The following is a 26197-nucleotide window of genomic DNA, read 5'->3' on the forward strand; positions in this document are numbered from 1 at the left end:
CAACGCCCTCCTACCGCGCCGCCCCACCCCCAGCCCGGAGAAAGGGAGCCAAGGAGCCTTAGACAACGGCCTCACAATGGGTGAAGGGGCGTGCGACCAGAGGAAAAGGCCTAGAGGGGCGTGGGTTCCGATTCTGACCCTGCCTGGCGTAAAGGGCGGCACTGACCAAACCTGCGTTTGGATGACCCTGTTGCCACGGCTACTAGTGTGACCTGGAGGACATCATTTAATCCTGGCACTAATTTCTCCATTTGTAAAGACTAACCTACTTCATGGCATATAGTTCCTGTTTTGGTGTTACCTTGAGCAAGTCACTGCTTCCCTGTGCTTCAGTTCCCTTGATCTAACTGGAAAGTGGATGTAATAACATACTGCATGCAGATGAAAACAGGGCAACTCTTGGTCCAGCCTAGAGCTGGGGGCTCCTCTCCCACACCAAAGGATTTAACCTAATCCCTCATTTTACAGAAAAAGGACACTGCTGTCCATTTGGCCTGCTAAGATCATGACCACAGTCAGACCTCCAGCCTCCTGACTTGGTCCCAATGAGAAAAAGATTCCTAATTAATTGTAGGCAAATTCCCAAACTGTGATCATCAGATTTAAACCTGGTTCAAATAAACCAGACTTTATTCTGGTTGCCACGCCAACGCATTACATGTGTTCTTCCTTGCTGCAATGTCAATTTTTAATCACATCTCATATTATTGGGAACAGAACTGCATCAGTTGAGGATGCTGGTTGCCATAACAATGTAAGTCTCTTTATACACACCAATACACACACAACCATCCGGTCTTTTTTTCTCTCATCTCTACCCAGACTGCTTGTTCTAGATTTTCCAAAAGGTTTATTTTAGGTATTCAGATTACAAGAAAGTGATGGAACTACACAAACACATGGCTTCTCAATTACAAATGCATCTTTCAGACAGTGATTCAGACAGACAAGTGGAATCTGAGCCAGCAGGATGCAGGAACGAACAGGAGTTGCTAAGACATTATTCTGCCCATTACCAGTATTTGGTTGGTCCAGATACTTTTGGTGGTCTTGCTTGCTTGAACACCTTCGGGGATGCAGAGCTCCTCCCAAGTTGATGTGATTTGGGGAAGGTTCTCTCACAGAGCCAGCGTTTGTTGTGCTACGCCAGGATGCCCTCAAAAGCAAGTGAGCTAGTCCAATCTTTCCCTCAAGTGACGCCCCCCTTCTATATGTCAATAGCCCCAAAGTCTTCTCCAAGTTAACCTTCTACCCCAGTGGACCCAAATTTGATTGAAATGTTGATAGCAGAAGCACAGAGAAAACTGTTGTGAGCAGCCAACAACTTTGTTCCTACAAAATTTAGTTCACTCTTGGTGCAGTCACTGTTTTAGGAAAATCATCAAAACATGCCCTTTATGTAAGTGTGCAAACATCTCTGGTTCTGACAGAAGATTTTACTAACAGGAAGCCCTTTCTAGCATAAACATGCCAAAATCCTAGGTAAAATATTACAAGAAAAAAAGGAAACCAGCAAAGGAGGAAGAAGAGTGAATTCATGGTTGAATTTGCAATAAGGGGAACGAACAGGAGTCAGAAACAAGAGGGAAACAGAGCAATAAGGAAGGGGTGGCCTGGTGTCCTTCTTGTCCTGGAGGCTGTTATTGGATAGACAGGGACCAGCTGCTAAGGACCGGGGTTTCATCACACACTTCATGGCAGGAGATGGGATCTTAAGTCCAGGTGATACCAGGAGCAGGTACTGAAAAACGCATGAAAAGACCACATCCCCAGACAATGTAATTGTGGGCTCCATAGTGGGAAAGGCAGGGGAGACACAAGACACAAGTTTCCAAATATGATTAGCTTCAGGTCCTGCTTCCCCCAGAGCATGGGTTTTTATTACCCAAAACTTCAGATGTTGACTAAGTTTACATTTGGGTTTGGGAACTGAAGCTTCTATTTGTAACCGCTAGGAAAAAACTTGTTTTAGTGAAGCCCAGAGCTTCAGCTATTTCATTTCCTTTACCCTCACTCTGTAAACATCTGAACCTTGTTCTCAACAATTTGTCTTATGATGATCCTGAGGAACCCAACAAAAAAAGAATCAGCTGACCAAGCCATATTCATTTTCTATCAAGGAACAAACTGGTGGCTTAAAACACAAATGATCAAAGCCCAAATTGGGTCTCACTGGGTCTCAAGGGGTTTTATTTCCCAGTACCAAGGATTTTCTCCCCAAGGAATTTACCTTGTCAAGGGGACAAACACCACTTAGGAAAGGTGGACCAAGAACCGAAGTCTATACAAGCCATTATTTTGCTTTACTCTGACTCTATCTGCTCCAGGGCATCTTCTGGTGTCATTTATCAGATACCTCCATTTAGGCTATGACAGAACACCACAGACTATACTAGGTGTCTTACAAAAAAAGCTTGTTTCTCACAGTTCTGTAGGCTAGAAAATCCAAGATCAAGACACTGGCAGATTTCATGTCTAGTGAAGTCCTGCTTCCTGGCTTCACCAACAGTCATCTCCCTGCTCTGTCCTCACACGGCAGGAGGAGCAAGGGATCTTTTATACGGGTGCTAATTCTAATCATGAGGGCGCCACCTTCATGACCTAATTACCTCCCAGAATCTGTACCTCCAAATATCATCACATTGGGGATGATTCTACATGAATTTTGGGGAGATATAAACATTCAGTTCATAGCACATCATATCCCACAATCAGCTGTTTGGATGAGGTTGGAACTTACCTTCCAATCTCCCTTCTTCCACTCAAGGAACACACATTGGCTTTCTGGTACAAACCAGCTACTTGGACAGTGTTGGCCAGGTATGGGGGTGGCAGAGTAGGTGGGCATCTCCCTTAGAAAAGCTTATCTACTGAGAGGCAAAAATAAAGTTCCTTGGTGTACTTATTAACTCAAGAACCTCTCCCTGGCTTTGGACAGGAAATGAAAAAAGTCAACCTTTCAACTTTGCTTTATTTAGCAACATCAAGTTAGCGTAAGGTTTTATACTTTATTGAAATACGAAATATTTGTTATCTGTTAAGAAACACGGCACACACTCCAACTGAGTAAACCTGAAGAGAATTTAACAAAGGGTCTATTTTTAAAGGGATGGCCAGGTTGTTGGAAAATCACAATTATTAGAGTAAAACCATTGGGGCTAGGAAAGAAAAGGGGAGACTGTGGTTACCAGGACTCGGAACAAGAGGGCCATATGTAGCACACTATGCCCTTCAGATGAGGACCACCACCAGCCTGAACCCTACAGAGAGGAGGGCTGTGGAAATAGGTGTTTCAATCTCAATCTTTTCGCTCTCCTTTCCTACTGCTTTTCCCTAATGGCTGAACCTAATCAGAAATCAGAGGGCAAAAGAGTATGTGGACGGAGCCAATAGAGATTAACTTCCTGGGGCTCAGAACAGAGAATGGAGGCATGGTGGTGTGGGAGGGCCAAATGGGAAGTGTCTATTTGTTTAGGCAAAATGAAATTACTAACCCCTAAGTTTTTCTTCTTCGTACACAGGTTGGTGGATTTAGGCTGGGCGGTCTCAAGCTGTAGGCTTGAGGCTAACAGGCACCTTCCCTTACCCCCTGACACCTGTCTCATATCCTAGGACGAGCAGGCTGACAGAGGGATATTATTCTCATAGTGATGGTAGAGATGCAAAAGACCAAGTCCATTTGTGTAAGCATTTAAGCCTTTAGTCATGTTGTATGTTTCCTGTGGCTACAGTAACTAATTACCATAAATTTGGTGACTTATTAAAACAAAAATTTATTACCTTGCAGTTGTGGAGCTCTGAAGTCCAAAATGGGTTTCATTAGTCCAAATGGATTGAGGGGATGTTTAGCCTGGAAAGGACCTTCACAAAGTTAAGCTGTGGGCAGGGCTGTGCTCCCTCCAGAGGCTTTAGAGAACTGTTTTCTTGTCTTGAGGTTCCTTCTGTTTTCAAAGCCACAGCGTAGCATCTTCTGGTGTCTGATTTTGCTTGTTTTCGCATCAGCTTTTTCTGGTCCTTTTACCTTCCAGCCTATTGTGATTACACTGAGCCCGCTTGGATAATCCAGGATAAGCTTCCCATTTCCGGACCTTAATTTAGTCACACCTACAAAGTTCCTTTTACCACGTTAGGTAACATATTCACAAGTTACAGGGTTAGAAGACAGGCATCTTTGGGGAAGGGGAGGGCAGTATCTAGTCTACTAAACATGTCATGCCTACCAAAATTCCACTGGTCAAAATCAGAGGACAGGAGGTACTCTGCTCATTAAGGGAGGATGGGGATACACACACACACACACACACACACACACACACACACACACTCACACACACCTATAAAAGAATCTGGCAAGGCCTTTAAGAAGTATTTATTGAATGTGAGTTTAGACTATTATGACTCGGGTATCATACTGATCATCTTACTATAATCACAGCCACAGCTATCCAGGCTTGAGTTCCTGCTGGGTCCGCAAGGGAATGTCATCTATAGCAAAGGTGGATACAAGCTGTAATTTAAGATCTTATTTGTGCATCCCAATTATAATGCTGCTGTGTATGCTACAACCACACTGAAATTTAGGCTCTGAATTTCCTTCTCCCTCTACTCCTATCACCCAGAACAAGAGGACACATTATTTACTTTAAACCCTTCTCTGAAGGTGAAGAGATTCTGCAGGAATACTAAAGTTTCCTCACTCCTTTGCCAGAACTGGCCCAGAATTCAGCTGAACATCTATTAAGGCAGGGAGTCCACATACTACTTGCTTTGCTCTGAGGAGGTTAAAGCAAACCTAGAGTGCTGTTGCTACTAGTGGGCCCCATTCTGTAAGGATACTGACAAACCAAATTCAAAACTGATGAACTGAAAAGGGCTGAGTGGATGTTTAGCCTGCAGAAGACCTTCCCAAGAGCAGACAGTACTATGATCTGTGGGGCCTGAGAAAGATCCAACTAGTAGCAATGAACACCCAAAAGTCCAGACTATACTCACAAAATACCATTTCCAAATAAAGATAACCAGAGCTCACTGGAGAAATGGCTGCCTCCAGATCTGAGATTAGAGAGAGGAGCCTGGAAATCTCATCATATTAGAAAGAAAAGAAACTGATAAAGATTATTAGGGTTGCTTCAAATGAACTCATGAGGCAACCTGAGTTGACTTTCATGAACCAAAGACAGAACAAGGCAACATCAATAAGGAGAACTCCAATGGATTAAAAAAAAAAAAAAAAAAAAGGTGTGTAAAATCACGGTTTGCGGGTTTAATAATAGATTCAGGAAAAGATCATCAATGGCTGCCAATGACAAAAAGATACCCAAATAGTTTTGGGAAGGAAAACAAAACAGATCTGATAAAACCTCTAGAATAATGGGTCTCAAGTTTGAATAAGCACCAGAATCACTTGGAAGGCTTATTGTAACACCTATGGCTGGACTCCACTTAGTTTCTGATTCTAGGGTGGGGCTTGAGAAACTCTGTTTTTAACAAATTCCCATATATGATGCTGATGTTACTGGGCCAGGCACACTTTGAGAACCATCGTATTGTTCTTAGATCTAGTCTAGAACATGCTAAATATCATTAGCATGCAATCAGCAAAATCAAGACTGAAAAACTACTCAATAGTGGCCTTCAAAAAATATACTGCAAGGGACAAGAGCACAAGGAGATTTAGGTCTTTTAGTCGTATATAGTGAACGGTCATCAGCTGGAGTATCTAGGATTTCCTTCAAAATTATCTGGAGAGGAAATCGACAGACATACATTGTTAAAGCTGAATTTAAGTATTCAGGAGTTGGTTCACCATACTATTCTCTAACTGGTGCTTGCAAGCTCATAAAATCAAAGTAACAGCAATATATTTAAATAGTATACTCAAGGCTGTTCATGAATAGCTAAAAAGTAGCAGTGGTCACTTAATCAGATACTTGGGCACCATAATCAGCAACTGTGCTTTGCCTACCTTTTCCTCAATTGGCTAGGAAAGAAAGTATTAGGGTTTGACTAGAGTATTTTAGTCCATGGAGTGACTGTGCCAATGCTTTGATAACAGCATTTACCCCCACAACAATACTAGAGGGCATGGTTTTACACAAGAGAACATGGCTTATTTTCTATGGAATCTATTAATCTCTCCTCTATTTAAAGTAGCCTCCTGCTCCCTTTTTGGCCCTGGGCTAGGAGAACCACACTCCAGCTTTCAGTGGTAATGGTGTACTCTCTGATGCTATCCAAGCTCTCCCTTCAGCAGCTCTTAAACTTGAGTATTAGCTCCTTCTCTTCCTAAAAACAAAAACCCCTTTTCTTAACTTTATTTATAAGACAGTCTATTCACAGGAAGTACTGCCTTACAGGTTATTATAAGATGACTGGACATGATGAGCTGAAGATAATCTCATTCTTGTGATAGTCCTGCTAAAAATGCAATGAGGAGACAGCAGACAAACCCAAATTGAGGGGAATTCTACAAATAACTGTCCTCTACTTTTCAAAATGACAAGGCCAAGAAAAAGGCTGAGGACGTGGTCCAGATTAAAGGAGACCGAAAAGCCATGACAACAAAACGTGGCAAATGATCCTGAACCAATAGAAAACAAAGAATTATTAGTGGTCAACTGAGACAGATCTATGGAGCATGGATTAGACAACAGTACTTTATTGATGTTATTTTTGGTAGGCACTGTAGTTTAACAGAATGTCCCATTCCTAGGAATTAGTTTTTAAGGAAAAAACAGCAAGATGTCTCTAATTTATTTTCATATGATTCAGGAAAAAAATTTTTGTAAATGAAACAAAGTATAATTAGTGATGGGAAAAGGGTATACAGTTTTTTGTACAAGATTTTTCTGTTTATCAAAATTATTACTTAAAAAGTCTATTCATTCTCTACTCTCTGAGCCTTCCTTAATCTGAGTGCTTTCCACTAGGAGGAATTATCTGACATTGTTTTTTTGTTTTTCTTTAATGCTTTAGGGCTGTTAGGAACTGAACCAGGATTTAAAGCCTGCCTCTGCTAATAAATCTTCATGCTAATTCCATGATTTCCTCAGAAATGATATTGAAAATGGGTATAAACGAGTGTAAACAGTAAATAAAAACTTAATTACTAAGTTTCCTAGTGCTTGACCTGTAATACTCAGTACCACCTGCTTCTGCAAAATTCCAATGAGCTCTGATGAGACTACCCAGGAAATACCAGTTCTTTCAGATTTACATCTCCAGAAGGATACACAAGAAACTAGTGTTCCTGGCTTCTTCCATGGGTTCAAAGGTGAAATTTGCCATGTTAACCTTTTTAGATCTCTCAATTTTTGACTCCTTTCTATTCAAGTATTATAAAAAGTTAATCACTTAAGTACTATACTGAGGGCCCATCTGTAGGGTTGCTGTAACCTAGCCAAGCAAATCTAAACAAGCTATTGAGGACCTAGATCAATTACACAATTGCATTAACTCATCCTTTTGGCCAATGGAAACCTGGTGTTAAACATACATAGATCCATCTTATTCAAGATGTGGTCATTGCCTCAAAAAGTTCAAAATTTAATGTGTAAATTGGTAATTAGTAGGTACCAAACCATGTAAAAAAACTTTCTTATCGTTTGATATTGAACATTAAAAATAGTATTTTTCATTCCTGCTACACAAGCCAAGGGATTAAATAGAACAATGAGGATACTGAACAAGTATGCTTACTATATATCACTCAGGAGTATACTAGTCAGCCATTTAAAATAGCAGATCTTAGTAAAAGCAAACTGCAGAACACCACTCACGGTAAGGACTAACAGCTTATTGGGAAGAATAGGTTTTATGATCAAATAATTCTGGGCAGTGACAGATACTGTTAACGGCAGCTACCTTAGCCAGTGAGCTCTAAAGGAAAGATACCTTATATTCCCAAGTATATATTAATTTTGCAATTAAGTCAAAACTTAAGAACAAAACATCCAACAGCCATAGGACTGAAATTGGATAAAGTCAGAAAACTGCCTTCTGAAAACAAGGTAAATAATAAAAACGTGAGGTTTCCTAAATGTAAACTGCCGAAGTTTAGAGTGCTCCAAGTCTAAATTAAGGAAATTAGGTTAAGGAATTTGGAAAAGGTGAATAAAGCTTCCTGGTTTACCTGAAAAATACGTCACAGAAAATGCTCAAACCACTATTAAGGTAACAGGTAAATTTTATGTGAAAGCAAGACAATACAAAAAAGTTTCATATGGTTAATCCTTCACAACAGCAGATAGTACTTATTATGGCTATTACATGTCATATGACAACATGTTCCTGATATTAACCTCTATTTTTAAAAGATTTTAAGTAATCTCTACACCCAACATGGGGCTTAAGCCATAAACCCCAAGGTCAAGAGTCTATGCTCCACTGATGGGGCCAGCCAGGTTTCCTGATCGTCATCTTTAATCTCCACAACTCATGGCTTGTCCTTGCCAATTTCATGGATGACATTAAAGCACAACGACTTGCCCAAGATAAACCATCCACTATGTCGATCCTAAAACAGGTCTCTGAGGAACTGAAAAGCCCTTTTCCTCATACTCAAGTCAGGAATGGCTTGCCAACTGGCAACTCTAGTTGAAAAAAACCATTTACCAAATATTTGGTACTAAGTGGGAATACACAATAAATCCAAAACCAGCAACCCTCAGTAAGCATTTTATTGAGGAGATAAAGCATAAAGTAGGTTAACAAAGTGGGCAAAAGAAGATACCAAGATGAAAGGTAGTAACAACACAGGACTGGAACGTAAATCACAGGAACTGGTAGGACTCAAATTGGCCTTAAAGGCACTATGGCGTGTCAGTCAACACTATCAGGTAAAAAGAAAGGGGAATCGAGATGTTGCTCATTTCTATTTTTGCGCTCAGTTTAATACTCTATCTAGCCAAGGATTTACACATGGCATGTTGCAGAGTCTCAGATTCTACTGATAAGTTAGCAAGGAACTAATAAACATTTCAGCAGTCAACTCTGTTCTCAAGTGGGCCAGTGTTATAGTGGTTTAGGTATATCCAATGACATTGAGGTCCACAGGGATAGAATAGGACTAGATTCTCAATAAGCTGGTCTTTGCTATTACCAGGAAACTTTTATGGGCGTAGGCACTTACCCATATAATTACCCACTTTGGGGGCAAGCAAGCTAACAACGTAGGTAAACCTGCCCATTACCATGTGAGGTTAGACTAACACAAGAAAGCCCAGTTGAAAGATGTTTTACACTTTTACAAAGTCAAATTTCACACTGCAATATTCCCCCCTCCTTCCTTTTTAAAAGGCTGTGGTTTTAAAAGCTTTTGTTCTTTCCCTGAAAACGAGAAAACTTTGGTCAAAGCCAATTCTTAAACCAACTTGTTCTTTAACCAAATTTTGAAAGGCAGCTAGAGATGTGCCTCTTCGTGAATTGTACCTTCTGTTCTTTCAAGTAGGAAAGTAACTACAATCACAGACACTAGTGTCTTCTTTCAAATTCTGAAGTTTATACTGGGAAAAAAAACCCATTTCTTGTGAATATCTAAACTTTAAAACAGTATGAGAGTAAAGAAAAGAAAATAAGGTCATGGAAGAAGCATCAGCCTTTTGGGGCACTATTTTCCTAAGAGTTAGGCTCTAAAATTTTCTAACAGGAAGCTCAGAAATTTCTGAATAACAAATCTTTCTATGCACTAGCAAGTACTCCTCCCAGCTACTCTGGGATTTTGACACCTAAATCTTTTGACTCAATTTTCTCAAGCAGCCTCATCTCAGGTATGCCTTCTGGATTATTGGAACCTACAAACCAACTCTAGATTATCATGCTTTCTAGTCACATCTGTGGCATGATGAGCACTATGCCAACCATGCCCCACTATAGTACAATCCAGTCCTTGACACCTTATGCAGTGACAGATCCTAGAAGATAATAAAGCGGAGTCAAACAATCGATATCTTGGTTTCAAACCAAGATTAATGAGTGCTTTTAAATGGAATTAAAGTATCTGAACATAAAAATAGAGGGTAATTCATTTCTCAAATTGCAACTTCAACTAATTAGGTTTATAGATGCATGGGCCCATTGGTTATCCAGTAACTCCTACAAATTTGCAGTATAATTTGGCTTCCACAGCATATATTAAAGTACAGAAAATTTAGAGGTTACCCATGTAAATTCTTTTCAAGCCCACCATATGCTGTAAAGTTACAAAGATGATCTCATCAATTATCACATAACCCCATCAACCATTAACGACTGATGGCTGGGTGGAATTTCACTCTAATCAGCAACCAATTTTACCAAGCAACCTGTTAAGTGCCTGTTAAATATAATAATCTTCCAGCTGAAAATGCAGTTATTTGCTTTTCTACTTTGAACAAGAATACGCTAAATTTCCAAAGAAAGGCTACTTCCATTTTCATACAACAAACACTAAAGACCATGGAACCATATTCTAACAAAACACCAATTACACTGACCATTTCTCCATAAAGTGGGATTACCAGGCTAAACGGGTTCTCAAGTATTAAGAACTACTTCTTCAAGAGTTCAATTAAATTTAAGTTGAAAAGTTTTCATCATTTAAAATCCACTAACTTAGGCAAAATCATATAATAGACGGACCACGAAATACCTTTTAAACTCAAAGGGGCAGATAGGACTTTGGCAAATTTGATTAACAGCACAAAATGTTATCCAAATCCAATAATTTATTGCTGGTCTGAGGCTTGCCTTCTTTTACACTTTGAATTTACATCGTTTCCACAAAGAGTAGATTACCAATATTTAAAGGAATTTAATAGTGACCTATTCAGTAAGGCAATTATCTTGGTAGCAAATTTTTATTGAAATCTTACAGAACTCAAGCTTATAAAAAGCCAACATAATTGAAAATTGGGTTCTCCCTCTAAAGCCTTAGGTATTCAAAGCTTGAAACGGTTAATTTAAAAGTAAGCAAACAAAACAACAAAACCCCTGCAGCAGATCCTGCTGAAATACTTAAAAAAAAATCTAAATGAGCTTAATCTTTACAAAAGTTATTTTAGCTCAAAAGCTATAAAATCAAAGTTATCTTAATTCTACAAAGAAGGGAGAGGATCTTTGACTTCATGCCACCATTTCTTTAGAACCTCATCTTTTTCATCAAATTTGGCCACAAATCAAATTTCTGTGTGCCCCTGTTTTCAGGAGATTCCTCTTGCAAAGAGGCCAAGTACAAACACGGAAGAGTAACTGCTTAAGCAAGTAGGAAAGTGTTCCATAATAGTGTGCAAAGAATGTAGAGTTCTAAGTTAATCTCTGGAACTCGATCTGGACCGTGACCTCGACTTTGAACGAGATCTAGAACGGGATCTTGAAGCTCTTTTTGGTGGAGGGGACACAGAACGTGCCTTTGAGGGTGGAGCAGGTAGGGGTGAATTTGAACGAGACTGGCTCCTTGATCTAGATTTTGACTTTATATCACCTTTTCCATTTTCTTTGGGGGAACGAGATCGAGAACGAGACCTGCTTCGAGATTTCTCATACTCCTTAGATCTGCTTCGAGAGCGTGAACGGGAGCCCCGATCAGACTTGGGCTTAGATTTGCTTTTTGATCTGGATTTCCTGCCTTTTGATCGAGAACGTGATCGACCTTTGCTCCGAGACCTGGATCTGGACAAGAAGAGCCGGATTTTTTTCTCAATACCTTGCCAGAACATACAAATAGAGTAACATTCAGAAAAAAAGATCTAACAGCTTATTATTTACCTGGAGCGACTTTTTGAGATACTTCGAGATCTACTGCGGCTGCTCCTGCGACTCCTACTTCGTGACCTTCTTCTAGACCGTGACCTATAACAAAAGATGCAATAAAAAACATTAATCTCATATTTCAACACAAACTTTTGTGTCATTTACAAAAAACAGTAAACAAAATATAATTTCTTACCATAAATTAAGTCCACCTTAAAACATTGAAAAGAACCTCAATGATGCACAACACAAAAGAGACTACATACTGAATTTCAACTAAGCATCAATTGAAATACTGCTGCTTGAATTTTTCTTTGCTCTTAGCAAATATGGTTTCTTCTCCTTTCCCTGTATCTCAACAAATTACCTTGATCTGCTTCCAGAGTAAGACCGCCTGTGGCTCGTTCGTGGTTTATCCTCAATGAGCCTGATATTTCTGCCATTTATTTCTGTACCATCCAGTTTATCCAAAGCACGCTTCATGTCAGAGTAGGAACGAAACTCAATCACGCCTTCATTTGTGCGTTCTTTGTGAGCATCCGCATAGGTTACTTCACCTGCTTGTCTCATGAAATCCTAAAGAAGCAACAAGATTAAACTCAGAAATGTAATGAAAAAAATCTACGTACTGTACTGGATTCTCAGAAATTTAAGAAAAAAGTGAAGCAAAAAGCCTACCTTTTAAACATTAGCCATATCGTTTTTTTTTTTTTAATTTATTTTGAAAGAGAGCACACACACGGGTAGGTGGAGCAGCAGAGAGAGAGCGAGAGAGGATCCCAAGCAGGCGCCGAGCTATCAGCGCGGAGCCCGGATGTGGGGCTCAAACCCACCCAACTGTGAGATCATGACCTGAGCTGAAATCAAGAGTCAGATGTTTAACTGAGCCACCCAGGTGCCCCAGCCGTATCATTTTTATCTCAAATTATAGCACATACCTTTAAATCTTGCCAACTGCAACGACTAGAAAGATTTTCTACAATAAGCCTGAATTCTGTACGAACAGGTGGTCCATATTTGTCTCTGCCAGAGGTTCTCCGACTGCTGTATCCACCTCCACCACCTTTATCACATGAAGAGAATAATTAGATGCTTTGTAATGACAGGGATGCATGTTTTTTGAAAGTTAGTACAAACATATCAACTTTTATTTACTGGAGTAGGACTTTGCTATTATACTGCTAAACCTTTGATACAGTTGTGATTTGCCATAAATTAAATTAAGGGCAAGTCAAATAGACTAAATCCAACTAAACTTCTCCTACAATCTGTTAGAGAGTGACTGCTCCTTTATTCAATTTACCTCGCTAAGTTTTATTTTACAGAACATTGTAAAATATAAAACTTAACTGATTACATGCATTTCTACATTTTACAAAAATGTTTACTAGTTACACTAAGTACTTACATCACAGTGTGAGGTTTTTGGTGGTGGTTTGGCCACAAAACACGCAAGGTAACAGTCACCTAGTTCAGATTAACCAGTTTTGTCTAACCCTTGGAATCCTCACCATCACCCTGCGTCTAATGGCAAAAGGCTGCTGTCGTCATGGCTTCCGGTAAGGTCAGCCAAAGGGTCATAGGGCAAGGGTCACACAATGTATGGAAAAGCCAAGGCCAATCAGGAAAGGCAGTCATCTTAGCCTCAGTGGACACAGCCTCAGCCCCATTGGTCACTTTCAAATTGAAACATCAAGGACTTGTTAAAAAGTTTGAATTCAACATGCAACAATTTCAACATCAAACATTTAACATAACCAAACCCCTCCCACCTCCTCCCAGTAACATGCCCCAAATAATTCAAATGCAGCATAAAGCTTATTTAAATCTGTGGTACTATACCACATTAGTTAAATAAAAATAGTATTTTCTTTGGCCCCCGCCAATTTTAATAACTCTAAGACCTAAACTTAAAACTCCTCCCCTTACCCCGTCCCCACCCCACCCCACCTCCACCCCAGCCTGCCCTCAAACTTCTACTCTAAAACATTCACATTTCTAGCTAAAGCACTGTCGGGTAAGCAAGGGGATACAACAAATACTGCCATCCCTCACTTCCTCCGTGGGCAGAGCCCACGACAGTGCTGACAGGGGCCCAAGCCACCCCCCGCCCCCAACTTAGCAAAAAAACAAAAACAAAAACAAAAACAACAAAAAAACCCCCACAACAACAAAATTAAATATATAAGCCCCAAAACAGCCCAACCCTGGCTAGGCAAAACCCACAACCCAATCCCCGCGCTCCGGCGTCCCGTAGCTGTCCCGGGCAGGCGTGAAGGCAGCGGCGCCCGGGGACACTGGAGCCAGTGGACCCCTGCCACCGCGCCTGCCCGGGCTGGGAGGCCCCACCCCGCCCACCCTAAGCCTGCGCCCACCCCCCAGGATCCCAAGGACGCGGAGCGCGCGGGGGTGGGACTCACTGCGGCTTCCGTAGCTGTAGCCGTCGCGATCGCGGCGCGGGCCCCGGGCGTGCTCCACGATCACGCGCTCGCCGCAGAGCTCTTTGCCGTTCAGTTCGTAAACGGCGTCGTCGGCGTCGCGGGAGTCCTCGAACTCCACGAAGCCGTACCTGGGGGCGGCGCGAGAGCCGGGAACCGGCAGGCGACGTTAGGCCGGGGGCGCGCACGCCCGCGCGCCCACCCTCCGCGCGCGCTCCCGCGACCCCGCGCCGCCGCCATTTTGGAGGCCCTGCCACGCGGCGCCGCGGCCTGGGCCATCTTCTGTCCAGCGGACCCCGCCGCCGCCAGACCCAGGGCACTGCGGACGGACGCGGGCTACCAGGCCGGACTCACCCATTTTTGAGGTCTATTTCGAGGAGACGGCCATAGCCGCTAAAAAAGCGCTGGATGTCCTTTTCCCGGACGTTGTAGCTAAGGCGTCCTATGTAGACGCGCGGCATGTCTGTGGCGGGCGAGGGGCCCGAAGGCTGGCGTCGAACTGCTGACCGCAAAGCAGGAGCCGCGGTGCGGGTGCGGGGACGGCGAGAGCCCGAACACGCGCCTCACACCGCAGCGGCGGCCGAGTCCAGCCACACAATGGTGCGCGCGCGCCAGAGCTGCACTATAAGGGAAGGCGAGCTGGGGGCGGGGCCAGCGCGTGGCGTCAGCGCGCAGCACGTACCCTCCCGCCCTGGAGCCCAGGGCTCGGGGGTGACTTGCAGGTCTACTTCCGCGAGGTTTTGGGGAAGTGCAGTTCTGCTCGCTTACACAATTTTCCCCACCCATTATTGTAAACGTAGTTTCCCGTCGTCGAGCCACAGACTTGTCTTCTAATTTGTACTCTTTAAAAAACCTCCTTGGTGTGATCTCTCCGGGACAGGAGCTTGGGAGGCAGTCCCGAAGGACTCCCGGTTTTCATTGGTTCCTGATGTTGTCGTTAATAGGACTCTGTGGTCTCTGATTGGCTCCTTAAAGCGAGGCTGCAAATTTCCTCCACTGATCGGCTCACGCTCCGCTCGGCGGGCAACGCGCGCTCCGACCCATGATTATCCCGTTTCACCTAATCCGAGGTTTACCCTCCGGAGTAGTGGTGACCCGCACGGTTTCGCGTTACGAGCATACAGCCTTGCTGGCCTCTATCCCTGGTGGTCTCACAGCTATCATCAGCCTTGACCGCCTCGCTGCCCGTCCCCCTCCATGGGTCTTTTCTTGAAACACTGGCAAGTCACCTGTAGATTGCTGTGTACGTGGTAATTCCACTCTCGCTGTGGGTGCTCCCAAAGGGAGTACGACCGAGGTCTCTGGCCCAAGAAAGTTAATCAAGACCTGGCAGCCCTCCTACACAGGTGCTGTCTTTTTCTCCTCCTCATGGAGAGTCCCGTGAACCAACAGGTTGGAAGCCCCCGTGTATTCGATAGAAATATACATTTTTTTTTTAGTGTTTCATTGGACATGCCTTTTAAAGCTGGAGAACTACATGAAAACCCCGAAGGAGTAAGCTTAAGTGGAGAGCAGAAAGCCCTAGTGTACTCTGAAATTTGACTACAGGAAAGGAGACTGGGAAGGAGGGAGTAGAGAGGTGGGGAAAGACGGGATAGCACGGTGTTACAGAAGCCAAGAGAAGAAGCAGTATCGGTGAGATAACACTGGCTGTTCAGGCATTTCCGAATATTCCATTTCTTTTTGAGCGGTTCAACCTTGATATTCTTTAGCTGGTTGAGAGAGGGCGATTTGGTCTTCCAGGGAACTTTTAGCAAAGTCTAGAAGCAAACTGATTATCACGACAGGGGGAGAAGTGTTAATGCTGGCATCTAGCGGTAAAGGCTAGGTAGTGCTTAAAAGTTAAATACAACACAAGAATATAGATCTATAAAAATTCGTGGGATATAGTAATTAGGGAAAAGAAAATTCAACAGTGCGACATTTTTTCACTCATCAAATTGTCACTATTTTTAAAAATGTTAAAATTCATTATGGGAAGAGGTGCATCAGGAAATGGCGCTGATACAGTGTCGGTTGGACTGAACATTCTATTTGGGAAGGTAATGGGGTAGTACTTACTAAAAGATGAATATAGGCAATGGGGTGTCACCTTCTGTCTTTGCAGTTAATGTGCCCAAAGAGAAAGATGCAGCTAACATCATCCTTTGCTTCCTCTAACCTCTCCCCAAAGGCCAATGGCTACTTTTGTTTGTTTTCTTGTTTGTTTGGGTTTTTGTTTAAGTTATCTCTGTGTCCTATGTGCAGCTGGAACTCACTACTCCCAGATCAAGAGTCACACGCTCCATGGACTGAGCCAGCCAGGCGCCCCCCAGTGGCTACTCTTAACAAAAAACCATTAACCCACCAACTACAGGAGACAGTCTCAAATGATCATCATTGAAGGTACTATTGGGCCATCAGCATTCTGTAGAATCTTGTTGATGATCTAACTCACCTCTGTTGATATTTTGGAAGAAAGACTCAAGGGCGAAATGATGGATGTATAGCACAGGAGGCCACTTCTTTTAGATACCTACAGTTGTGGCAGATAACGATCACTATTGCTGATTCTAAAATTGTGGAGGTAACTGCAGAAGTCTGTCAGCAAGAGAGAGTGGCCTCAGTCTCATCCAAAAGAGAGTTAATAACTTTGAATCCATCCATAAATACCCAGATTGTAAAGGATAGTTTAGAGCACACATTGTTGTGGTTTTCAATCCCAAGTACCATGTGATTTGAAGTGGGTATAAACTGAATTGTGATAGGTTTTGCTATATTATGTCTGGAAAACTTAGCATTCCAGAAGCTGTCATCTTGAATGGACTTGGGTTGAACTTGGCAACTCAAGTGTGTTTACATGGAGTGGAGTGAATGTATGCAGGTGTTGCTGTAGAAATGGAATTCAGAAATGGAAATTGTCAGGGACAGAGTTTGAAAGAAATGTGAATCAGATGATTGAAAGAGCTCGGAAGTGATGAGATTAAAGGTATATTTCCATTGCGGTATTGGATTAAATGTTGCCAAGCTAATCCAAACCCTTTTTGAAAAACATCTGTACAGGGTTCATCTAGACAGGGTTTTTCAACCTAAGCACTACTGACATTTGGGGCCAGGTAATTTTCTGTTGTGGGGGCTGTCCTGTGCACTGCAGGATGTTTAGCAGTGTTCCTGGCTGGCATCTACCTGTTAGACACCAGTAGCTCTTTCCCTCCCCCCAGCTGTGACAACTAAAAATAGATTGAGTGAAGAGGATTAAGAGGTACAAACTTTCAGTTATAAGTCATGGAGATGAAAAGTATAGCACAGGGAATATGGTCAGTAGTATTGTAATGATATGGTGTGGTGACAGATGGTGACCACACTTAAGGTGGTGAACATTGAGTGATGTATAGTTTTTGGATCAATCTGTTGCACACCTGAAGCTGATATAACAGTGTATGTCAATTATAATTCAGTAAAAAAAAATTGGGGGGTTAACAAAATGTTTTGAAATGTTGACAAATGTCTGCTAAAGCATAGAATTGACACCTAAGGTGTTGCTTGTGACAGTGAGGGGATGTGTGTCACTGAGAATGGGCTTCCCTTGTGTTCTGAGTATTCAAGGAGTAACCGGAATTTTCAGCAAAAGTGGAAGGATAATGAGGTTTCACCACCCAAGAAGACTGGGGAGGATACCTTGGTGGCTCAGTCTGTTGATATCGGACTCTTGGTTTTGGCTCAGGTCATGATCTTACAGTTCGTGTGTTTGAGCCCTGTGTTGAGCTCTGGCAGTGTGGAACCTGCTTTGGATTCTCTCTCTCCCTCTCTCTGCCCCTCCTGCTCTCTCTCTCTCTCTCTCTCTCTCTCTCTCAAAATAAATAAATAAACATTAAAAAAAGAAGACTGGGGATATACTGAAATATTTACATATCTGGTGTCATCTGAGCAATATGACAAGAAAATGTAAGGCTCTGAGTATAATTAACTGTGAACATATAATTTTTTTTTCTTTCTCAATACATGAATTTGAGCCCACAGCATCCAAGCACATGCATGGTATAATGCTTACATTAAGAACCTACAAATAAATAAACTCTATTAATGTCAAGTGGAAAAAATGCACAGAGGGGACCCGAGATATAAATCTGTGAGTTTGTCAAATACTAGATGAAACCCCCCAAAAAAGTAGACTGAGAGCAGAAGAAAATTCAGAACTATGCCCTGGGGGACTGTATTAACTCCTCTGTGTAAGCTGTATGGCTGCTGTAACAAATTACCATCAACTCAAGGGTTGAAAGCAACACAAATTTATTAGCTTGCAGTTCCAGAGGGCAGGAGTCAAGTGGTTCACTGGGTTAAAATTGGTGTCAGCCCGGCTGCACTCCTTCTGAAGGCTCTAGGGGAGTATCTGTCTCCTTGCCTTTTCCAACTTCTAGAGACTGTCTGCATTCTTTGGCTTGTGGTTCCTTCCTCCATCGTTGAAACCATGAATTTTGGTTGAGACCTTCTTGCATCCAGTTACTCTGACCCTGACCTCTGCTTCCATTGCCAGATCTCCTCCTCTGATGCTGAGTTTCTTGCTTTCCTCTTATAAGTCCCTCACCCCCACCCCCACCCCCACCCCCAGCCGTGATTACATTGGGCCCACTTGGATACTCCAGGATACACTCTCCATCCGAAGATCCTTGACCTAATCACTTCTGCAAAGTCTCTTTTGCCATGTAAGTAAGGTAACATCTTAAATTCTAGGGATTAGGACATGCACATCTTTTGTGGGGGCACTATTCTGCCTGCCAGAGGGACTCTGAAACTTACATACAGGAAAGGAGACTGGGAAGGGAGATAGGGAAAGAAACCAAAGAATACAGTGTCACAGAAGAAGCCAAGAGAGGAAAGGGTCTCAAGGAGGTGGTGACCTTCGACAAACAGAAAGTTCATGAGGCTTTGACCCAGCCACCGTACTCCTAGAAATCTTTTTGACAAGAGGATTGATTTGTAAAACCTTAGGCCCTAAGATGATATTCTAGCAGTGGAATACTCTAATCACTAAAAAGAATGTTAGATTTATTGATTTGACAAATACTTATTGTGTGCCTTCTGTGTGCCAGCCACTGCTCTTGGCATTGGGAATACAACAGGGGAGCTATGCATCAGGGTTTGTAAACACACCTTAGGCCAAATCTGGCCTGCCACCTGTTGTGTAAGTAAAGTTCTGGTGGAACACAGCCATTCATTCACGTATACCGTGTCTGCTCTTCAACCACAACAGCAGTATTGAGTAGTTGCAATAGAGACTGTCTCCCACAGAGTCTCAAATATTTAATAGCTGGGTCTTCATAGAAAATGTTTGCCTACCCGAACCCCTGATATAGACTTATAGAGATGCTCATGGTATGTTGTTAAGTGAGAAAGGCCAGGGTTAATATATGCATGATTTCATTTTTTTAAACAACAATAACCTTCTCAACCTCCCAAGCCCCAGCACGTTATATGAGTATGCATGTGTATGTGGGGTTGGACTTGTGGTTGTCTCTCAGCATCAGTGAGGTTAGGTCCTACATAATCATGTCCCCACTAACTTGCTCTCAGTGTTCCTTACTCCTCCTTCTATCTGCTCCTTGCTGTGCCTTGAATATGTCAAGCACACACCAACCACAGGGCCTTTGCATTGAATGCCTCTCTGTGTCTGGAGCTCTCTTTTCCTGTGACTTGTCTCCTCATCTCTGGTTTCTGTTCAAAGTCACCTTCTCACCCCTGTAACTACTTATTTTATTCTTTGATATGTTATTTTCCCCCCAGCTTTATAGAGATATCATTGACATACATTTAAGGCGTAATATGTGATGATTCAATACACGTGTATGTTGCAAAATGATGATCACAATCAGGTTAATTAACCCCTCCGACCCCTTAACATAATTACCATTTTTATATGTGGGTGATAACATTTACGATCTGCTCTCAGCATTTTTCCAGTTGTTAATACAGTGTTGTCTATTGTGAATTGTAGTCGCCATGCTGTACATTAGATCCCCAGAACTTACTCATCTTATAACTGAGAGTCTGTACCCTTTCACCGACATCTCATTCCCCCCCACCCTGGCCCCTGGCAACTGTTTCTACAAGTTCAGCTTTTTTAGATTCCATATATAAGTGAGAACATGTGGTATTTGTCTTTCTCTGTCTGACTTATTTCACTTAGCACAGTGCCCTCAAGATCCAACCATGTTGTCACAAAAGGCAGGGTTTTCTTTTTTTTAATGCCTGAATAATATTCCATATACATATGCCACATTCTTTATCTGTTCTTCTGTCGGTGGACACCTATGTTATTTCCACGTCTTGGCTATTGTGAATAATGCTGAAATGAACATATTCAAAAAGTGGTATCTTTTTGAAATAGTGCTTTCATTTCCTTTGAATATATACCCAGAAGTGAGATTGCTGGATCATATGGTATTTATATTTTTAATTTTTTGAGGAACCCTCCCCGTTGCTTTCCTAGTGGCTGCACCAATTTGCATTCCCGACAACAATGCACAAGCTTCCCTTTTGTCCACATCCTCACCAACACATGTTGAAAGCAGCTGTTCTGACAGGTGTGAGGTGACATCTCATTGTAACCCCCATTTTATTTTGTTTTGTTTTGTTTTATTTAATTGTATTTTATTCATGTTTTATTTTTGAGAGTGAGAGCGGGGGAGGGGCAGAGAGTGAGGGGGACAGAGGATCTGAAGCCGGCCGGCTCTGTGCTGACAGCAGCTGATGGGCTTCAAACTCGCAAACTGTGAGATCATGACTTGAGCCAAAGTCGATTGCTTAACCGATTGAGCCACCCAGGAGCCCCAATAACCCCCATTTTAAACTAGCATCCCTCTCTGAACTCTAGATCTTTTTTTTTTTAATGTTTTATTTGTTTTTGAGAGAGAGAGAGAGAGTGAGCAGGGGAGGGGTAGAAAGAGAGAGGGAGAGAGAGGATCCTAAGCAGGTTCCAAGCTGATATCAGAGAGCCTGACGCAGGGCCTGACCCTACCAACCATGAGGTCATGACCTGAGCCAATGCGCAACCGACTGAATCACCCAGGCGCCCCTGCACTCTATATCTTCTTATGCTGTTTTATTTTTCTATATAGAACTCTCATCACTTGGCGTATTATTTACTGTCTGTGCCCACCCCCGCTAGAACGTGAGCTTCATTAGTGCAGGAACGTTGTCTGTTTCCTCTGTGTGCCGTCTCCAGCCCTGAGAAGTGCCAGGCATGCAGTGAGTGCTCAGTGAGAGTAGCGCCGCTCAGGCAGTTGTTGCGAACTCATGGAGCGAGTATGTCCATTTAGCAGGTATTATTGCTGCAGGGGTCATCAGGGCCTGCTGATGGAATGGACTCTTCTTCCTTCTGATTGAAGCCCCACTCACTCATGCTGCCCAGACACTCAGACCCTCTGCAGGGATGCTCACTCCAGATCCCACATCTCTTCCACTGGAACTTACCTAGACAGGATCCTGGTGTGGCTAGACAGCCACAGGAATTCTCGTACATGGTCAGTGGGAATGGCAATTGGTGCACTTTGGGAACTGTGTGATAGTGGCAACTAAAGCTGAAAGCTGCTAGCCCACCACCCACCGCTGTGACCTGGCAATTCTGTTAAAGAAACGTGTACGTATCCTCTTCCAAAGGAATGTACTAGAAGTCCGTAGCGGCATTATACGTGGGAGTCCCCAAACTGGAAACCACTCAGATGCGCATCAAAAAGAGCGTGGTCCAATCATTTGTGGTTTATTCATACCACACACTACTACCCAGCAATGAGATTGAACTACAGTACACAGCCCAATCAGTGGATTTCACGACATAAGCATCTAAGCAAGACACGAAGGAACCCATACCATATGGTTCCATGTATGTAAAGCTGAAGAAGAAGCCAAACCGATCTATGGTATCAGAAGTCACAGTGGGGGTGGTGACCAGGAAGGAGGCTTCTGGACTTCGGGTCCTAGCTTGTATCTTGAGGTGGGTGCTTGTTACACAGGTGTGCCCTGTTTGAGAGAATTCATTGAGCTGTGCACTTCTGATTTGTGTTCCTTGCTGTAGGTATGTTGTACTCCGATGGAAGATTTTTTTTTAAAAAAGGAATATCTCTGTAAAACAAAAAATTATAATTTACTTGACCTGGAGCACTCTGGGTTGTGCAGGACTAATTAGCTCCTGAGGATTTGATTCATAGTCTTTGCCCATGAATGTCACTTTGTCTGAATCAGTTGACTATTTTGGTTTTGTCTTCCAGTTAGGTTTCTGTAGACCCAGGGCTCCTTGACTGGGAAGGTGGGGGTCTGTCGCCATCTGGTGGCCATTTGTATGATTACAGCGGTAGGTAAATTCCACTGGCTGCCTGGTCCAGGGGTCAATGAAGCTCAGAGAGAGGAGGTCTTTGAAGGTCCCTCAATCTAAATCTTCTGATTGTCAACACCTTATTCACCCCCAGGTTTTCTGGCCCTTACTTGAACATCTCCCAAGTTGAGAGTTTACTGCCTAACCAGACAGCTAAGTCCATTTTTGGACATCTCTCATTTTGAGTAAATTCTTTATAAAAGTGAAAAATTGCTTCCTTGACTTATCTAGCCACTGGTCCTGATTGTGTCCCTGAGGCTGTTCAAATAACCACATCTGTTTCCCACACCTAGGTCGTCCAGATGTTTGGGGGCAGCCCTCAGACCTTCTGTTCAAGTAAGTCCTCTCTTCTGGCTAGATGTCCACAGTCCCCGAAACATCTCTTCTGGGGCTTGCTTTTCAGTCTGTTTGTCACCGTGGCTGCTAAGCACTCTGTACTCAGACTCATTGGTGACCTTCTTCAGGGTGGCCCTCAGGCTGACCTTGCCCCCCTGGACTTCTCTGCACCTGCCCGTTGCTGCTGCTGTGGCCATATTGTTCTCCAGGCCAGTTATGAGCTGCCTGCTGTCCAATTCCTCACTCAGCCCTACCTCTCTTACAAGGAACCTAACTGGAATTCTGGAATAGCCCAGTTGTGGCAAACAATGTTTGTCTTGAGAATGGGAGCAGGTGAGGCAGCAGAATGGAAATCCGGTGCTTATTGGCAGGTAGGCTCAGTCCTGGGGCAGCCGGGAGAAAAAGTGCTGATGAGGAAAGTCCTAGTTGGCCTCATGTCCGGTGAAGAGCACGAGGCCATGCGGAAACTCTGAAGACAAATACAAGAACCCATGGCGTACTTCGTGGATACTGTGGTCTCCATGCTTGTCAGAGTCCCATGGGAGGCAATGCTGGGCTCTCTTCCCAGGTCTTCCCCTGAGCTGGTGCGTGTAGGTTTCTGTTTTTCCGCCAGACACTAGGCTGTGGCTTGCAGACATTTTACCCATCATTAGTTCTACATGCTGTTATTTGGATACGTTCAGGCTGAAACATATTCCCGAATGTCTTGTGCGTGCCCTTGCTTATCACCACAGCCCTTATTCTGGCAGCAAAAGCTGCATCAAATGGTGGTTTCTAATGTCCTAGAACAGAGGAGTCAAGCGAACTGCACCATGCCAGAGAGCGTCCAGGGTGTGTGCCCAGGGTGTAGAACCCAGTTCCTAGCGGAGTGAGGGAAAATAAGTCTTTTGAAAAGGTACCTTGCATGGCCCGGGCTCTGTGCTAGGCTCAGGGGGATAACAGGGAACGAGACGGCCCCAGTCAGCTCTTCCAAAAATTGTAGGCCCAGAGCAGTGGTCCTCAGATATTGGTGAGCACCATTTAAATATGAAGGTCTACGGGCTCCATCCCTCGTAGGTGGAGTCACTGGGTGCAGGGCAGGGCCTCAGAATGTGCATGTTCAGCATCTTCCAGTGTGACTGTGAAGCAGATGGTCAGGTGATCGTGCTTTGAGAAATACTGGCCCGGGCTCTTGGGTCTTTGGAGCCCCTGTTCCTGGCAGCATTCCCTGGGAGCTTGTTAGACACGCAGGATCTCAGGTTCCACCCAGACCTACTGGACTAAAACAAGCATTTAAATAAGCTTCCCAGGAGGATTTGTGTTAAAGTTTGAAAAGCATTGCCAGTGCAGTGTGTGAGGATTTTCACCTTACTTCGGTATTGTTTTGATAAGAGAAAGAATGCATTCATGTATTATTTGGCAATTAAAAATCAATTAATGAAAAACTTTGTATAAACCAGGAAGATCTTGTACAGGAATGTTCACAGCAGCTGTATCCATAACAGTCTCAAACTGGAAACAGCCCAAATGTCTATGTCAATAGGCGAATGGATAAACTGAAGGGGGCGTATTTGTAAAATGGAATACTACTCAGAAATACACAGGAACAATACAACAGTGTGGATGAATCTCAAATGCATTATACCAAGTGGGATGAGCCTGACGCAAAAAACCGCATGATGTTTGAGTCCATTTATATCATGTTCTAGAAAAGGCAGGACTAAAAGAATAGGAAGCCAATTCCTGGTGGCAGGGGCTGGTGTTTGGAGGAGAGAGCTGACTGCAGAGAAGGAGGAAGGAACTTCTTTGAGTGAAGGGAATGACCCATACCATGATTGTGGTGGTATTCACACACAATTATGCATTTACCCAAACTCATTGAACAGGATGCTTTAATTAATTAATTTATTTATTACTGTTTTCATTTATTTTTGGGAGAGAGACAGAGTGTAAGCGGGGGAAGGGCCAAGAAAGAGGGAGACACAGAATTTGTAGCAGGCTCCAGGCTCTGAGCTGTCAGCACAGAACCTGACCTGGGGCTCAAACTCACAAACCGTGAGATCATGACCTGAGCTGAAGTCAGACCCTTAACCCACTGAGCCACCCAGGTGCCACTTACGTATATATTTTTTAATGTTTTAATTTATTTTTCTGAGACAGAGACAGAGACAGACAGAGCATGAGTGGGGAGGGGCAGAGAGAGAGGGAGACATAGAATGTGAAGCAGGCTCCAGGCTCTGAGCTGTCAGCGCAGAGCCCGATGTGGGGCTTGAACTCACGAACTGTGAGATCATGACCTGAGTGGAAATGTGATGCTTAACTGATTGAGTCACCCTGGCACCCCAAACTGGATACTTTAAACGGGTGAATTTTACTGTATATAAATTATACACCAATAAAAATGATAAAAACAAGAAAAGCAAAACCAAGAGCATCAAGTACTTTGGGGCATCTTTGTTGTTCCCAGAGAGCCTCAGTTAAGTCTCCCCTCCTCCATCCCGGTGCCTCCACGCAACCCCCACCTGAGCTTCCTACTCATCTCACCAAAAACTAAAACTGGGCCCTCCTGGCCTTAAAGGGGTGCTGTCTCCTGCAGTGTCTCTGGTGGCCTCGCTTTCTGCTACAGGCACAGCGTGGTGAACACAGTGTTAAATAGATTCAACAGGAACATGTTAATATTTCGGTGGCCTGTGTAAGTAAACAAAACCCCAGCTCTGTAAATGCATGAAGGGCAAGAAATCGAAGCCCATCGTAGTCAACTAGGCTTTTCCAAATCAGGCAAATACTAAGGACAACCAGTCACAAAGAGCCCACCAGTCTAAGCTACAGCCCACCGAATAATTTCCTTTCATTTCCCTGCCTTCTCTTTTTGTCTTTCCTCCTAACCCTGTGGGAGGAGTGGATCAATGCTGCCAGATTCAAATAGGTTTTTACTCCAATAAACTCTTACAATTTTTAATATGCTTTTGCTCATTTTCTAAACTTAAAGAAAAAAAAGATATAGGTGGCTCATTTTTGAGCATCTGGCTCTTGCTTTCGATTCAGGTCATGATCTCAGGGTTTGTGAATTCAAGACCCACGTTGGGTTCTGTGCTGACAGTGAGGAGCCTGCTTGGAATTCTCTCTCTCCCTCTTTCTCTACCCCTCCCATGCTTGTTCTCTCTCTCTCTCCAAATAAATAAACTTAAAAGAAAAAAGGAAATATAATTAACATACAATATTAGTTTCTATGTTCATTTATGTTATTAACAAGGATTAAAAGCATATTTCTGGAGCCAAATCGCTTCGGTTCTGTTTCCAGCTCTTTCAGTTGCTAGCTGTGTGACCTTGGACACATTTCTTAACCTCTTTGTGCCTCAAAGTAATAGTA

The 26197-nt window shown here is 43.1% G+C and overlaps 1 protein-coding gene and 2 long non-coding RNA genes across 6 annotated transcripts in view; 1 reads left to right on the forward strand and 2 right to left on the reverse strand.

The window, feature by feature from the left end:
* Positions 1-827: 827 nt before the first annotated feature.
* LOC121012176 (uncharacterized) lies at positions 828-5668 on the reverse strand. Its single transcript, XR_005781989.1, has 3 exons — positions 5658-5668; positions 2741-2780; positions 828-1741 (listed from the first exon to the last, which is right to left on the reverse strand). It is a non-coding gene; the product is annotated as an uncharacterized LOC121012176 (long non-coding RNA).
* A 2499-nt stretch (positions 5669-8167) lies between these two features.
* On the reverse strand, positions 8168-14768 carry SRSF6 (serine and arginine rich splicing factor 6). Its single transcript, XM_040447028.1, has 6 exons — positions 14520-14768; positions 14148-14296; positions 12666-12790; positions 12095-12303; positions 11743-11826; positions 8168-11646 (listed from the first exon to the last, which is right to left on the reverse strand). Exons 1-6 carry the CDS (start codon positions 14624-14626, stop codon positions 11286-11288), a joined length of 1035 nt encoding a protein of 344 aa, XP_040302962.1. The 5' UTR covers positions 14627-14768; the 3' UTR covers positions 8168-11285.
* LOC121012175 (uncharacterized) overlaps positions 14655-26197 on the forward strand; it is a 135403-nt gene continuing 123860 nt past the window's right edge. For 2 of the 4 annotated variants that reach the window (XR_005781984.1, XR_005781985.1), the window contains exons 1-2: positions 14800-15659; positions 16413-16550. This is a non-coding gene — a long non-coding RNA (uncharacterized LOC121012175). Of the gene's footprint in view, positions 14766-14799; positions 15660-16412; positions 16551-26197 lie in introns of those variants that run through there. The other 2 variants (XR_005781986.1, XR_005781987.1) reach the window with 2 other exon arrangements.

This window comes from Herpailurus yagouaroundi, unplaced genomic scaffold, assembly GCF_014898765.1.
Source record: "Herpailurus yagouaroundi ecotype Mexico unplaced genomic scaffold, PumYag 196, whole genome shotgun sequence".
Lineage (NCBI taxonomy): Eukaryota > Metazoa > Chordata > Mammalia > Carnivora > Felidae > Herpailurus > Herpailurus yagouaroundi.

What these genes read in the sequence shown, in the direction of transcription:
- SRSF6 (XM_040447028.1), bottom strand. Translation starts at nt 14,626, where the DNA reads ATGCCGCGCGTCTACATAGGACGCCTTAGCTACAACGTCCGGGAAAAG. An exon ending in GAAATAGACCTCAAAAATGG is followed by an intron (nt 14,297 to 14,519) that starts GTGAGTCCGGCC and finishes CGCCGCCCCCAG; the next exon opens with GTACGGCTTCGTGGAGTTCG. An exon ending in CTACAGCTACGGAAGCCGCA is followed by an intron (nt 12,791 to 14,147) that starts GTGAGTCCCACC and finishes CATGTGATAAAG; the next exon opens with GTGGTGGAGGTGGATACAGC.